Consider the following 16,095-nt stretch of genomic DNA (forward strand, 5'->3'; position numbering starts at 1 on the left):
CTATATATATTTAATAAGAGAATGGATGGGGAAGTGCAGAAAAAACAGAGGAACAAAACATTATTATTCTTTTTAATTATTTAATTATATATATAAAGGGAAATATATATTGTTTTATATTATAATTCAGAAGCCAAACAAACAAACCCTTCAACCCCATCAACTGAACTGCTACAAAACCAAAAAGGGCAATCTTTTTAAATCAGAAAACCCTTTTTGGAATCTGGGGGATTGGAATATTCTTGATTCTGTTTTAATTTTAATTTTTTTTTCTTCTTTTTCTTCTCTCGCTCGCTTGGTAGATATCAGCATATGCATGTATACGTAAAAAGGTTGAATTAATAGCGGAACTGTGCGCCCACGTATGTCTGTCCGAAGGACCAGCCGGAGGGAGCCACGTTGTAGGACAGCACTTGTCGGCCGTCGCTGGCTGTCACCAGAAAGGAGAGACTCTGTCCGTTCAGATAAGAGTTGGACTGCCAATTTTGGCCCCAATTTCTTGACATGGGTTGCCATCGGGTCCTCGAACCCTTAATTGCTACTGAATGTATATCTCCAGCACCCCCCACGTTGGTCACTAGTACCAAATTGAAATATGAATGGCCGTTGATTGTAAATCTTATCCCCCCACTTCTTCTGCACCTTACCCTGCAAAATTCACGTTTATAATTAAAATTTTGAAGTAATCTTTATGAGTTACACCACTGGAGTACCTGCGGTAAGCCACGGGGACAATTCCGGCACGATATTGGGCAATGTGTTGGAAGATAGGCTGAGAGAGGTCGAAATGGTGGTTGGGAGGGTCGCACCAGCCGCCAGGAGGGCAGAAGTTAGTGGCAGTGACGACAATAGTGCCTGGAATACACCACTGTGGGTCGTTGACACAGCGCAGCTCAAAGCAAGCGCCACAGCTAAGGCCATTGTCAAACAACGCCGTGCTTAGCGCCGCAGTGTTGGTTCCATACCCTTGGCTGTATAAATTTCCATACCCACAAGCCCCCCCTGTTACAACAACAACAACAACAAACAACATTAGTAAACCATTGAATTCTTACTAATTTGCATCATTAATCATAAGCCAAAACAAACCCATTGTCCCAGATGCATCACTGCCACCATAGAAAGTGGCGTGCGCGTTGATCCAACCCCCATAATCGCCATTAACACACGACACCGTCCAAGAAACACCCAGTAAGAGGATTATGATCCCCAATGAAGCCATTCAGTGCCAGAATTTTATTTTCTAAAACAGAGTCAGATGGAATTGGTTTGAGGAAATGAAGAACACAAGAGGGACTTGAAAGGGTAATAAATAGAGGGCAAGGGCTGTGGACGTGGACGTCGTGGTCATCATCACTAGTCAAGTTAGTATGCACCGTTTGTAACATTATATAGATTTAAGGGACGATATTGAGATTTCAAACATCGAGATAACTGCACCATAATTAACCAATTGAGTTATATTCAAGACCCGATTGAAAAAACGGAGTGTCGATGTGAAAGGTGGGGTTTGATTAGGGAAGGGTGAAAGAGAGATGAGTGATGGGGTAGAGGCACATGGACTATGTTCTACCATTTGACGTGCATTATTATTAAATGCCTCTTTCCCTTATTTATTACACGCCCATAGCTGTTTCCCGCCCTTCTATTAACGCCTCTTTTTCGACATTTTATAGACACGTCTTTCTTAAGGCCCCATTTACTTAACGCAAATTCAAACAAATATTTATTAAACTCGAATCAATAGAATCAAAATCTTATTTTTTTCGATCATCCGATAAGAAATTATCGAGAATTAAAATCAGAAATCTAGTCATCTTGTTCCCAAAATCGTATCTATCGTAATTACTATAATACCCCTCTCGGACTAATTAAATTTTATGATTGATACTAGACCATTTATGTTCCCTAGTTGTGGAGAAGGAAACAGATTTCAAATCAGAAATTGGTCGATGGATACTGAATTTTCCTCAGATCTAAAATAAAACAGGAATTTCTCAAAAATAATTTTTAATATTTTAAAATTAGTTAAAATCTAAAAAAAACTAAGCAAGCTTGAATTTAAAAAGAATAATAATAAATTATTTATCTTGCAATTTAAGCATAAATTAAAGGCATTCTGTCCAGATGCCGGTGGATTAGGATATTAGGTGAAATGTAGTTTTATGTAGCATATAAAAAAATTAAATATATATATATATATATATATATATATATATATATTATTTATATAAACCGGATAATGACAATTCATATCATAAATATCCCAAATTGATCCACTTAATGGGGGAAATTGATGCAGATGTTTAATCCAAATCACTTTACCAAAATACCCTTTCAATTTATAAATAACCCCAAATGAAGGAAAAATAATCCTCACACAAATTTGGGTGTAATTGTTTTGATTCGAGGTAAATAAATAAAATCAGCTTATTTATTATTGCACACACACACAGGAGGTTAGATATGTCATTTTAGTTTCTTTTTCGTAATATGTACTTTTTTTTTTTTTTTTTTATATATATATAGGAAAAAAAAAAGAATTTAAATAGAATTGTAAAAGAAATCCAAAAGCATTACTCAAATAGGTACTTTCTCTGTTCCCTTGTTTTTTGTTTTGATTAATGTTGTAATTATAAACACGGTGTCGGTGCTCCCTTTTTTTGTTTTTTTTGTTTTTTTTTTTTTTTTTGATATTATCATATAAAAATAAAATATAATTTCTACTATATTATTAAATAGTTATATATTTTGTTGGTCACATGTCATCGCAAATTACAAAATCTAACTTTATAGTCCATCCATTATAATAATATAATCGACATTTTTTATTGTTTTAAAACAATTTTTATATTTATTTTTTCAATATAATTTTTTTTTAAACTTAGGTGAATTTAAAATTATTAATTAGCAATTAAGTTAATAAAGCATTTAAAGCGGACTCACTATTTTTATACTATGATTTTTATATTCCTTAAATAACTTTTTGACTTTTAAACCATTACCAAAAAAAAAAAAAAAAAAAAAAAAAAAAAAAAAAAAAAAANATGTTTAATATAAAAACATAAAAATGAAAATAAGTTGTATAATTTTAATAAAGCTAAAAACAAAACAAAATAATAAAAAAAAATATATTTACAATAATGAATTTATTTTTCAATAGACTTCCATAAATTCTTTTTATTTTTATTTTTTGGGGCTAAGGCTGCAATAAAATCATAACTTTAGGGTGAAAATCAAATATAAATATATTTGGAACATTTTTTTTTTATAAATGATAAATTAATGTGAGTGGTTGAGAAACCATGAAGGTCCTCCCAATTTAATGGAACCATATAGCTGTTTGTTGGTACTCTTTTGTTTTATTATTTTTGGTAGGTTTTCCAAAGTGACCAAACACCTTTACAAAATTCAATTTAATTCTCCATATTGCCTTCATCAATCCATTCACAACACATTATTAACTATATTATAAAACTTTAATTATTTGTTTTCATGTTTGGAATTGCAATGTGACGAATGTCTCCGTGTCCTATTTTCAATTCTATAATAATCTTCTTCTAAATATATTGGATGAAAGCATTTTTTTACATGTATTTAAATGCATAAAAAAGAAAGAAAAAGTAAATATTTAAAATCTTTGAATCCTGCACCCACCATCATAAATATATGGTTGTCATCTACCTCATTAAAAAGTACGATAGGTTTACTCGAAATCAAATTGGAGTTTGAAAACGGTGAACAACCTAATAATTAAAAGTATAATTTGTCTTTTGTTTTTAATTTTAATATCGTAGTAGTACAAATGTCCATTTGATTAGGTTGGAGTCCTACATGGACCCACTCTAAATAGGGTGAATGGTGAAAATTTTTGGTTTAAATGTGGAACAAGGAAAGACTTATCCTGTTAATTAGATACAGTCGAAGACGAAATTTCATCATCCCTTTTATATATATATATATATATATCTAATTGTTCACGATTATTATTATTATTTTAGTACATTAATTCATTAATTAGTCTTGGAATGATGATTGTAAGTACTTAAAAAGACCCAACGATGTTTATTAAAAGTATAGATGTTATAAGTCTGATGACTGATTTGATTTTTTTTTGGTTGAAAATTGAAAATTGAAAATTAATCAAAAGTTTCATATAATTCCATTTAATTATATATATATATATATATGCTACAAAATTAATAAAATTTCAAAGAAAAATAGCAATTAAAATTATTTAATCGTTAATTTATAATTTAATTAAAATTAGGGTTACAAATATTTTTATATTTTTATATTTATTAAAATACAGGAAGATTAGCTAAAATTAGTCGCGAAAGAAAATCAATTCCAAATATTTTCGTGGCGAAGTGCAATTTAGCGAAAGTAAAATCAAAACCCTAGACTCCGTCACAGAAAGTAAGTCCCCAGAATCAACGATCGTTCCTAAAACTCTCGATTTCGCGCAATCGGTCTTCGTCTCCCATTGCCCTCGTTTTTCTTCATTATCTGACAATTTTCAGGTTGATTCATTATCTTTAGCTTGTAAATTTCATAATTTCTACGTCTTTCCTGTTCCGGATTTTGGATTCTGTTCTCGGTACCGATTGTTTCATTCGTTGTTGCTCAATTCTGCGATCCTTTTGCGTTATGGTTGTATTCGTTGTCTCGCTGTAATTACGCGGCACTGATGGTGCGGACGAATCGAGATCTAAACTCGTTTTCTTATATCCTTGTTGCAGTTGGTTAGTTTTACTTTTTCCTAAATTGTTTTCCTGCTTTTCGCTAATTTAACAAGAACACTGCTCGGGAACAAAGTTTCTTATTGACGTTGAAAGAAGGCTAGAAATTGTCATTCCTGCAGAAAGAAAACGAATTTCTGTCATGAAAGTAGCGACCTACAATCTTGCGTAATTCCTTGAATATATTGTTTCCTATTTTCTAGAGTTTTGTTACAACCAGCCGTCTTGTTGTGCAGTATGGGGTTAACATTTAATTCCGGTTTATGGTATAAACCTAGTATTAACTAATATATTTATGCTTTAACTGGTTCTCTTTTCTTATTATTGGCCTGAAACTTGAGTTTTTTGAGATTTTTACTGAGCAAGCTGCTTGCTTAGATGTGTATAATTACTTATATTGGACCATTTTCTTGTGGTGTGTTTTACGCACATGTGATGTGTAGCTGGGATATGTTATGGCTGTTTGTGTTCTCTGTTGTCTTTTAATTTCTGGTTTACTCACAACTTTAATACTTTATTTTCCTCTTCCGTTTTTTTATGTGTGTAGACAGATATAACCAGTTTTTAAGTTCATGGCTGGTCAGAGGAATAGTTACGGAAAACGTAATCGTTCTCAGTCTGATTATTCTGAAAATGGAGGGAACAAAAGAAGAAGTCACGGTGAGGACCGGGACCAGTTTATCATAGATCCAGAAGATACTGTTTACCGGTATTTGTGCCCTGTTAAAAAGATTGGAAGTGTTATTGGAAGGGGAGGTGAGATAGTGAAGCAGTTAAGGATAGATACTAAATCAAAGATTAGAATTGGAGAAACAGTGCCTGGATCTGATGAGCGTGTCATAACAATCTACAGCGCAAGCAATGAGACTAATGCTTTGGAAGAAAGTAGTGATTATAGTTCTCCAGCTCAGCAGGCTTTGTTCAAAGTCCACCATAGAGTTGTGGCCGATGACCTAATGGACGAGGAATCTGAAGGAGTAAGTCACCAGGTTACAGCTAGACTTCTTGTACCCTCTGATCAGATTGGTTGTATTATTGGGAAAGGTGGGCAGATTGTCCAGAATATTCGCACTGAGACTGGGGCCCTGATTCGCATTCTTAAGGATGATCATTTACCCCGTTGTGCTCTGAGTTCTGATGAACTTGTGCAGGTAAGTGGATGGCTTTCACTAAATTTTATTGTTTGCATTTCTGAGTTTTTTTAAGTTCATGCTGTTTTTTCCGTTGTAGCATTTTAATTTAGTTGTGTTTCAGATATCTGGTGAACCCCCGATTGTGGAGAAAGCCTTGTACCAGATTGCATCTCGACTGCAAGAAAATCCTTCACGATCTCAGCATCTACTTGCTTCTGCCATACCTGGTGTATATCCTTCTGGTGGTTCGCTTGTTGCTTCTACACATGGTGCTCCAATTATGGGTTTAGCTTCTTTGGTCAGTCCATATGGAGGTTATAAAGGGGACAGTGGTAATTGGTCCAGGTCTTTATATTCAGCTCCAAGGGAAGAATTATCTTCAAAAGAATTTTCTCTTCGATTGATATGTCCAACCGAAAACATTGGAGGCGTCATTGGCAAAGGTGGAGCTGTTATCAATCAGATTAGACAGGAGACCAAGGCTGCCATAAAAGTTGATAGTTCAGCTACTGAAGAAGATGATTGTTTGATAAATATAACATCCAAGGAGGTTTAATCTAAGCTTTTATAACTTTGTCTATTGTTGGCTGTGGATCATACTTCTGACAGTTTTATTGCATACTGTTTCAGTTCTTTGAAGATTCATATTCTCCCACGCTGGAAGCTGCATTGCGCTTGCAACCAAGGTGCAGTGAGAAAGTAGAAAGAGATTCTGGAATTATTTCATTCACAACCCGTCTGCTTGTGCCTACCTCACGAATTGGTTGCCTAATTGGTAAAGGTGGAGCTATCATTACCGAGTTGAGAAGGCTCACCAAAGCTAATATTCGAATACTGTCAAAGGAAAACCTCCCCAAGGTTGCCTTGGAAGATGATGAAATGGTGCAGGTAGTCGCTGTTAATTGATTTATATTAATTTTCCTGTTATGATGAACTCTCCCTTGTATTCCGTATTGCTTGTGTTTGCGTTCAGTTAATTTTATTGTTTTTCTGATTAGATATCCGGGGATCTTGATGTTGCCAAGGAGGCTCTTGTTCATATAGTGACCAGGTTGAGAGCCAACCTTTTTGATAGAGAAGGTGCTCTCTCAGCTGTTCTGCCTGTTCTGCCGTATCTTCCTCTACCAGCTGATGGTTCAGAAAGTCTATATGATGGTAGAGAAGGCAAAAGACATGGGCGTGGGCATTCTTATTCTAATAGTTATGGGGGTTTCACGGATTTGGCTGCTGGTGATGGTTATGGAAGTTACAGTGGCTCACAGGTACGTACATTAACCTTGACATGTCTAATTTTAGAGATGGTGAAAATGTATCCTTCTGCTTTTAGAAGGCTAAATTGCAGATAAGGTTTTGAAATTATCACAGTTGTGCACCTTTAAGCGAAGATTTTTTTTTTTTTTTTTTTTTTTGCCATGATCGTTTACCTATTATTGATCAAAATTTAATGCCCAGATTTCTAATTTGCAACTGAAGCCAAGCGTTTCCTTTGTAGATTGGTGGTGGTGGTAGTGCTTATGGGGCCTATGGAAGCTTTTCTATGGGACGAAGTGGTAGTTCAGGGTAAATTATTCTTTTCTTCTTCATTTAGTGGTGTTAATCTTGAAAGGAAGAATGGTTGACTTTGCTCAGTCGATGCACTCATTTGTTATTTGGTCAAATTATATGTATGTAGGTTTTGTTCCTGTATTTTTTTTTTTTTTTTCCCAGAAATCTTGTAAATCTTTCTAAACGAAATGAATTGGCTTGAAGTAGCTAATGTGTAGGTGGAGTAACTCCCCCTCCAAAAACAATAAAAAGGGGTAGTAATCATGTGTTCACTTTTTCTTCAGGGTTTCTGGACATGGCAATGTTTCTCGGAGGAGAAACTAATCCTAGATTTTGGTGGTCATTATTTACAGGTATGCTATTTCGTCTCCATTGGGGCAGGATTAAAGAGAGAAAATACGGAAGAAAAGATAACTTTTACCTGTTTAGAACATTCGCCAACACACCACTGACAATTGATAGTTTGATAAAAATAAGCTATCCGGTCTCCCTCTGCTCAAAATTCTGATACAGTTATTTTCCCCTTGCCTTTCCCTTCCCATTAAAACAGCTGAGATTTATGAAGCCTGAGGCCAGCCTACTGCCTTAACCTGAAGACCAGATGAACCAGGGTTTGACATATTCATGGCCCACCTTGATGCTACCTTTAGATGGACCATGCCTGAAGATCTTGTTGCTCTTAATTTTAACACATCCATATACCAAGATGACCTTGCATAAGATCTTGAGCTCCTAATAACCTACTAGCCGAAATGCCTTGGTTTTTGTTGTGTTTCCTTCTCAAAGATTGAACTATGAAACCGTGTTGACTTCCAGATTGGACAGATGTGGAGTTTTCGTTTTGTGTGGTTTACTGCTATAAGATTTGATTAGAACTCATGATGTGCACTCATTATCTCCTCAAAATTCTGTTTTATTTTTTCCTTTTTACCCTTGAGTGCACCCTATTCTGCATCGTCTCCTAAATGTGCTGGGATTAAATGTCGCACTCTGCTCTTGCACCCCCAATGGACATTCATTTTTATGGCGCTAAAACATTCCTACTTTAGACTCTAATTTCTGAAAAAGAAAAAGGTTTGTTATCAAGCCTCAGGTTGGAACCTTTAGCGAGCTTAATAAGAAAAACCCTCGATGTTTCGGGCCTTGGGGTGGGTGCAGGTGCCTTCGGTTTTGTGTGAGTGGGTCCTCGGAAATATTGAGTTACCAAAAAAGAATATGGTTTGAGCAGTAAGAAAACAAAAGGAAAAGGGTCAGTTTGATTTCTTTTTCTTTTTGCTATATTCATTAAACACTGAATCTGGAAATAATATGTGCTTAAAGATGAATGCAGTTTTAGTTTATTATCCAGTAAGTGAAGAGGCAATATTAAGGCCAGCCAGTGGCCATTCTATACTTGACAGGGCAAGCTTGGTCCGCTATAGTTTGAAAATGCATTGGTTTGTTCATTGTTTATAGTGGTCAGGCAAGTTTTTGTAGAACTCATAATGCCTTCAGTTTTTTTTTTTGTTTCTTATATTTTTTTGGATTTACAGTATTTTATCTTCAAAAGGATATTTTCTGTTAACATAGCTAGATGAGGTCAAGCCGAAACATCTGTGCCAGGTTACTGGTACCGTTGGTACCTCAAAAAAGTACACCCTTCCTCTATGCAAGGATATAACACTTTCTGACCCTAGAGATGGCCTTTGCTTTGAGTCTCTGGTCCTTGCATGGAAACTTGGCAGCTGGAACTATTGCGATGATAACCATGGTGGATTCGTGCAAAGTAATATTAGCTGTTGCTGAATGCAACTGGAGTTTTATACTCATTTGACCTTGGAAGGTTTTAGAAAATGAATGTTAGGTAAACTGCTCGTACAGATTGTTGATGGCAAGAATAGCGCAGGTTTGCGGGAATGTTTGTATTTTTCTTTTTAAATTTTATACAACTCTCGTAATTCTATTCTTTAAATCCCTTTTAATGAAGAAAATAGTGTGGCAGTTTCTGATGTGTATATATGGCCGTGAAATCTATGTTTTTAAAAGCGAAGAAAATAAGTTAGCTCACCCTACTTCAGTTGGACGTTATATTTTTATTTTCTTATAAACTTTGAACGTGCTGGTCCTTATTATATGCATGTTTTTTGAATTGTTCGTTCATTTTATTTCTGTAGTTTATTTTCAATTTAATATTTGAAACCCAAACTTCACGATCTTCCCATGAATCTCAAACCCCAACTATATGGCTTGAGGAAACCCTAATTTATAAGTGATTGGAAGAGAAGGAAAAACACTTTACATAGAGTTGTACTGTGTGAGTTTTTGTTCATTATCTATTGAATAGTTTACTTTACATAGAGTTGTACTATTATATACAGTAAGAACAGGCTTTATTCAAAGATGTAATTCTTAGATGTAAATTGAACATTTGCATTTATAATTGAGTTAAAAGTTTGTTTTATCTCAATAATTGTATCATCTTAAAGTATTATTGACTCTCTAATGACCCATTAATTGTATCATTTTATTATGTTTTCCAGTTCCCTAATTGGTAAGTCCGAAAAATCAAAGTTTATAAAATTGCATAATAATAAAATAAAATAAGAGATAAAAAGTTAAAAGAGGGTAGTTATGTTTAATTTAATTTCTATATATGTATATTAATAAGTTTGTTGCACTCGTTTCTTTAATTTAATTAAATATCTTTACGAATCTAATGTCATTTCTTTAACACAGTGTCCGTACACCAGGATTATAAAAAGTGTTTTTTGAAAATTTTAATTTTATTTCTTATATATTTGAATCCTTTAATCATGATAGATGGTAAGTCAGATATATTAAATTTAGAAAAAAATAATTTAATGTAAAGACTAAAACAAATGTTTACAAAAATTTAGGGAGGATGTAATATTTAAAATATAAGCATTGGTGTAAGAATTTCGAAGTTTTATTATATATCTGAACTCAATTATTGTTCATCGTCATTATGAATGTGACCAAACTTCACAACTAAATGGTCGCACATGCAATACATATATATATTCCAATAATTTCATTAATATCGTTTTTCATTATATATATAATTTGATGGACGTAACCAAATGAGAAAAATTTAGTACAAAATGTACATTCTTTTTTTGGTGGCTCAATCATATGTTTAAATTCACGTTAATAGTTCCTCTTATTATTTTTAAGAGTAAAATAAGAAAAAAAGTCAACCTCTAATGAAAATCATTAAATATAAAATTATAACGTCATTTAATAAGTTAAATAACAACTAACACCGTGACTTTGATTGCCTTAAATTCAGCCTCTTCACCTACTAATCAATCTATCGTTTATATATGAATCAAGTGGAATGATGTAGCTAGTAACTCACTAAGTCACACTAGTGTAATGAAAAAGTCTACGCTCTCTCGTATTTTAGATTAATATACTCCATTAATATCCTTATCCTTAGCCTACCCACGATTATTATTATTATCAAATCAATAGTTTTTGTCTTCATAGTTAGTATTAACATTGCTTGAACTTAATATCGATGATAAATATCTAAGCCTCGACTTAGTTCTCACAAGCTTGATCCTTAGCGTGGGTTGGCCACGAGTCGCCTAGTCGGGTTGTGACGGACTCGGGCATGTGGCTTGGGCATTAATAGATGGGTTCATTACAATTTTAATAGGTTTTATCCAATTCTTTGTTGGGTAAAATTAAAGATAGAATCCATATGCTGACGCTGATGATGACGACAATTTACAATATTTATAAAAAATAAAAATAAAAATGGAGGAAAGATGTGTTAGGCAGCAGGTTTATATAAAGGCATGGTTTTTGTTCAACCTCTGGATTCCAATAATATCCCCAAATTCATGTGTGTGTGTGTGTGTGTGTTCATATGAATTCAATAATGGACGAGCAGATAGAACTGCCCCCGGGATTCCGATTCCATCCGACGGACGAGGAGCTCATCACCCACTACCTCTCCCCCAAGGTCCTCAACACCAACTTCAGCGCCGTAGCCATCGGGGAGGCCGATTTGAACAAATCAGAGCCCTGGGACTTGCCTGGTATCTCATCATTTATACTCATCTCAATCCTAATTCACTCAACTTACAGTCTTTGTTGTTATTAGGGAGAGCCAAAATGGGGGAAAAGGAATGGTACTTTTTCTGCGTCAAGGACAGGAAGTACCCCACTGGGCTGCGGACGAACAGAGCTACGGATTCTGGGTATTGGAAGGCCACTGGCAAAGATAAAGAGATTTTCAGAGCAAAAAGAATTGTGGGTATGAAGAAAACTTTGGTTTTTTACACTGGAAGAGCCCCAAAAGGCCATAAATCTAATTGGGTTATGCACGAGTATCGTTTAGCACCAAAATTCCCCCTTTCTAAGGTTCTTTTCTTTCTCTCTGTTTTGCTCTGTTTCTCTCTGTTTCTCTCTGTTTTTTATGAGTTTATTCCTTCACAGAACGAATGGGTTATCTGCCGAATCTTCAACAAGGGCTCCGGGGAGAAACCACCACACAGTTCCACAGCTCTGCCGCCGCTAATGGAATATTCCCATTCCCAAACGCCCTACTCCACCGTGGAACGTCCACCACGCGTGACCTGCTTCTCCAATACATCCGACAGGGCTTACAATTTCAACCCTACACCGCAGGCGTTCCATTTCCCTAACCCTTGGCCGCCATCCCGGCTGTTGAACACTGCGGATTCTGTTTGGATGCCCGGAAACAGCGTTGTGAGAATGTTGGTTGAGAATGAAACGGCAAGTGAGTTGATGAATCCAAAAGTGGAGATTACAGGTTTTGGGCGTGGAATTGGAACGATGGAGGAAGATCATCATAACCCATCATCGCCTTCTGGTGATCCAATTGACCTTGAAAGTCTCTGGAATTATTGATGTCTCCTTCTTGATCATTAAAATGATTGGGAGAATTTAAATTTGCGTTCATATACATTATGATATAGGATCATAGCAAGGAACCTATTTTGTTTTGTTTTGAGGGGGTCTAATAGTGTCATGTGATTCCAAATATACTTGTATATACAAATCTCAATAATCCAAACAAATGTTGTAGATGGCCTAAATTTAGATGTACCATGATGCAACAACTTCTTAATTTAATGCACCAACAATCTTCATTCGACATTTGATAATTCTATTAATTATGGGTTCACGATAATACATCTTTGATTATTTATTATTATAAACATGATTTGGTCGTAAAACCTTATTCATTTCAGTTTTGATTTTGATTCTCGAACCCTTTTTAATTGTTATAAACTCCTATTTTGTTAAGCACAATGCTTTTATAATAGCTTTGAGATACGACAATTTCTACTGAATATAAATTCGGATTTATTAATTATTATCGTTATTTTAAATATTTTTGAAGGAAGATTTTTGTAGGGATGGAGATGGATGCACAATTACTTGCGTCTGAGATTTATATTTTTCCTATCAGAGCTTTAAAAATTAAAAATTAGAATATAAATTATTAAAAATTAGAAAAATGGAAAAATCAAATAAATATCTCATTCTCAATATAGCTGCCTCAGCCTAACGATTATTCCCCATTTTTGTCATCACTCAAAACAAACATTTGGTTGGTGATGCTACCATCTCACCACAATTTTTTTTCTATAATAATAATAATAATAATAATAATAATAATAATAATAATAATAATAATAATAATTTTTTATCATGTTAATTTAAATCCTAAAAATTAAATAGGTCATAGTTTATTAGTGGAATTTTAGATTTCTGATTTGAATTTAAAGTTTAATTTGATAAAATAAAATAAAATAAAAATGCATAAATACTTAACTTTAAGAAATAAAAGTTGAAAGGTACCGAAATTTATACCAATTAAAGTAGGTATTGAGTTATTTAAAATATATGAAGGAAAAGACCATAACCACCCTACGGAATGTTGTTAATTACCAATTAATCCCTTCATAAATGTCCTCCACTATATATGTATCTTATTTGATAATTTAGGAGAAGTTATTTTGAATAATTAAATAATGCCTTTTAATTTCTTATCATTTAGCGTTCATTTGGGTTTGAGTTTAGTTTTTTCGTTTTTGTTTTCTACTTTTGAAAAATTATTATGATTAATGACTTGATTATGTTGGATCGGTATGGCAACCCTAGAGGGGGGGTGAATAGGGTTTTAACGATAAAAGTGTTTAAACTTGATTAATTTTTCTAATGATAAAACTTTTTACAAATAAGTAGAAGATGATAATTACTAAAGCAAAATAATTCAAGTCAAAACAATAATCAAGTAGAACATGCAATAAACATAATAATAATCTTGAAATTAAATAGGAAAGAGTTAGAGAAAATGACACCGTAGTTTTATAGTGGTTCGGTCAAACTCGACCTACTCCACTCCCCAAGCGCCTCTTGGGAATTTGAATAAAGAACTTTTCCGACTCTTTCCACGGATCAGAGCCAAACCGGTACACCGCTCTTTTTACGAGTTCAAGAGCAAACTCAATCCTTTCAACGACGCAGGATCAAACCGATACAAGTATTTGAGTTTGATAATAACACACCACAACTCTCTCAAAGAGTAGATTTACAATTTGGGATACTGACAACTATTTCCTCACAATATAATAATAATCCCTCTCAAGAATAAGATGAAAAGAAATAAACTTGTAAGCTTGGAGAGAGCAATAAACAATGGAGACTTTGAACAAATGAGGATTGAAGAATGTATGTAAGTTGTGTCTTTTAAAAATGTGGGGAAGATGAGTTTATATAGAGGAGAAAAGTGGCAAAATGTAGGATTGAATATTGACCATTGGATTGTGTTAGGAATAATGGAAGGTGGAGATTAAAAGTAATTAAGTAAGAAAATTTTCTAAATTCATTTATTTCAAAATTTTAATATAATAGTAATATAATATAATAATAATAAAAAGTTATGTGAGTAACGGTAAAATGTAATTCAAAATTTATTATAAATATAATAATATAATAATAATAAAAATGATGTGAGTAACTACCAAAATTTTAAAATATAATAATATAATAATATAATATAGTAATAATAAAATTCGATGTGAGTAACGGTTATATTCAAATTTATATTTGTAAAAATAATTTTATTTAGAAATGTAATAATAAGAAAAACTCCACCATGTGTTACTCTTCCAATATTATAAATGTCATACTTTGATATATTTTGATTTGTCCATCATTTTGATTTTGTTGCCACATCATCACGTCGGGTATGTTGTCTCGACTCTAATTTCTTCGTTTTAGCTCTGATTTGAGTAATTGAAAAGTTGTTGTAATCGTTATTCCCGACCTTATACTGTGGACAGTTCAAAAAACTGAAAATAGTTAATAATTAAAAGTAGGTTTGTTATCATCAAAACATCAATAATTAATTCATTGAAATTAATTAATGTGAGATCAAGGGCCAATAAGCCAACAATCTCCCCCTTTTTGATGATGACAAATCATTTAAAGAAAAATTCATAAAAACCAATAATACAACATCCATGTAATAATATCACTACATACTAATATATTATCATAAATTTCACTCAAGAGCATATTCTCCCTTATATTAATGCCTCAAGAAATTATGAAACACCAAGTAAATGATTCATAAATTATAAAATAACAAATTTAGAACATATTTTTCTTAATTTTCTCCCCCTTTGTAATCATCAAAATGAACAATTGAAAGAGAATGCATTTAATAATGACATAATGGCAACCCCTAAAAACATGCATTCAAAAATTATAAAATTCAAGATATATCACAACGAATAATACCAAGCTCAAGCCTATTTTTGCAAAAAATTTCTTCATTCAATGGCTTGGTGAAAATATCGGCCAGTTGATTATTAGAGTTTACAAAATCAAGAATAATATGTCCATTTTGCACATGCTCTCTAATAAAATGATGTCTAATGTCAATATGTTTAGTTCTAGAATGATGAATAGGATTTTTAGTTAAATTAATAGCACTTGTATTATCACAAAATATAGGCACACTATGAAACTTTAATCCAAAATCACAAAGAGTTTGTTTCATCCAAAGAATTTGAGCACAGCAACTAGCAACCGCAATATATTCCGCTTCGGTAGTAGATAAGGCAACCGAATTTTGCTTTTTACTAAACCAAGAAACTAAGGAACTACCAAGAAATTGACAAGTTCCACTAGTACTTTTACGATCAAGTAAGCTTCCGGCAAAATCTGCATCAGAATATCCTACCAATTTAAATTCAACATTTCTAGGATACCACAATCCTAGATCAATAGTTCCAAGCAAATATTTAAATATTCTCTTAACGGCATGTAAATGAGATTCCTTAGGACAAGATTGAAATCTAGCACAAAGACATACACTAAACATAATATCGGGTCTACTAGCGGTCAAGTAAAGTAAAGATCCAATCATACCTCGATAAGCTTTAATATCCACACTTTTACCTTTTTCATCCTTGTCAAGCTTAGTGGATGTGCTCATGGGAGTTCTTGCAATCTTACCTCCATTGAACTTGAATCTTTTGAGCAAATCTTTAGTGTATTTCTCTTGATTGATGAAGATACCATTCTTGAGTTGTTTGATTTGAAGTCCAAGAAAGAAACTGAGTTCTCCCATCATACTCATCTCAAACTCACTATGCATACATTTAGAAAATTCTTCACATAAAGAA

The 16,095-nt window shown here is 33.4% G+C and overlaps 3 protein-coding genes across 5 annotated transcripts; 2 read left to right on the forward strand and 1 right to left on the reverse strand.

Moving 5' to 3' along the window:
- Window positions 1-224: 224 nt before the first annotated feature.
- On the reverse strand, window positions 225-1,366 carry LOC111489588 (expansin-A10-like). Its single transcript, XM_023137895.1, has 3 exons — window positions 1,090-1,366; window positions 714-1,002; window positions 225-648 (listed from the first exon to the last, which is right to left on the reverse strand). Exons 1-3 carry the CDS (start codon window positions 1,220-1,222, stop codon window positions 339-341), a joined length of 732 nt encoding a protein of 243 aa, XP_022993663.1. The 5' UTR covers window positions 1,223-1,366; the 3' UTR covers window positions 225-338.
- Window positions 1,367-4,327: 2,961 nt separating this feature from the next.
- On the forward strand, window positions 4,328-8,350 carry LOC111489532 (KH domain-containing protein HEN4-like). 3 transcript variants are annotated; one of them, XM_023137812.1, is made up of 8 exons: window positions 4,328-4,523; window positions 5,290-5,893; window positions 5,997-6,425; window positions 6,506-6,763; window positions 6,874-7,137; window positions 7,368-7,435; window positions 7,705-7,773; window positions 7,971-8,350. In XM_023137812.1, exons 2-7 carry the CDS (start codon window positions 5,315-5,317, stop codon window positions 7,742-7,744), a joined length of 1,638 nt encoding a protein of 545 aa, XP_022993580.1. In that variant the 5' UTR covers window positions 4,328-4,523; window positions 5,290-5,314; the 3' UTR covers window positions 7,745-7,773; window positions 7,971-8,350. The 3 variants fall into 3 exon arrangements, with proteins under 3 accessions (XP_022993580.1, XP_022993579.1, XP_022993581.1); XM_023137811.1 differs by having other exon boundaries at window positions 7,705-8,350; XM_023137813.1 differs by having other exon boundaries at window positions 5,294-5,893; window positions 7,705-8,350.
- Window positions 8,351-11,247: 2,897 nt separating this feature from the next.
- Window positions 11,248-12,489, forward strand: LOC111489583 (NAC domain-containing protein 100-like). Its single transcript, XM_023137891.1, has 3 exons — window positions 11,248-11,466; window positions 11,532-11,791; window positions 11,867-12,489. Exons 1-3 carry the CDS (start codon window positions 11,295-11,297, stop codon window positions 12,299-12,301), a joined length of 867 nt encoding a protein of 288 aa, XP_022993659.1. The 5' UTR covers window positions 11,248-11,294; the 3' UTR covers window positions 12,302-12,489.
- The last annotated feature ends 3,606 nt before the right edge of the window (window positions 12,490-16,095 follow it).

Source organism: Cucurbita maxima, unplaced genomic scaffold (genome assembly GCF_002738345.1).
Source record: "Cucurbita maxima cultivar Rimu unplaced genomic scaffold, Cmax_1.0 Cma_Scf00014, whole genome shotgun sequence".
NCBI classification, from domain to species: Eukaryota; Viridiplantae; Streptophyta; class Magnoliopsida; order Cucurbitales; family Cucurbitaceae; genus Cucurbita; species Cucurbita maxima.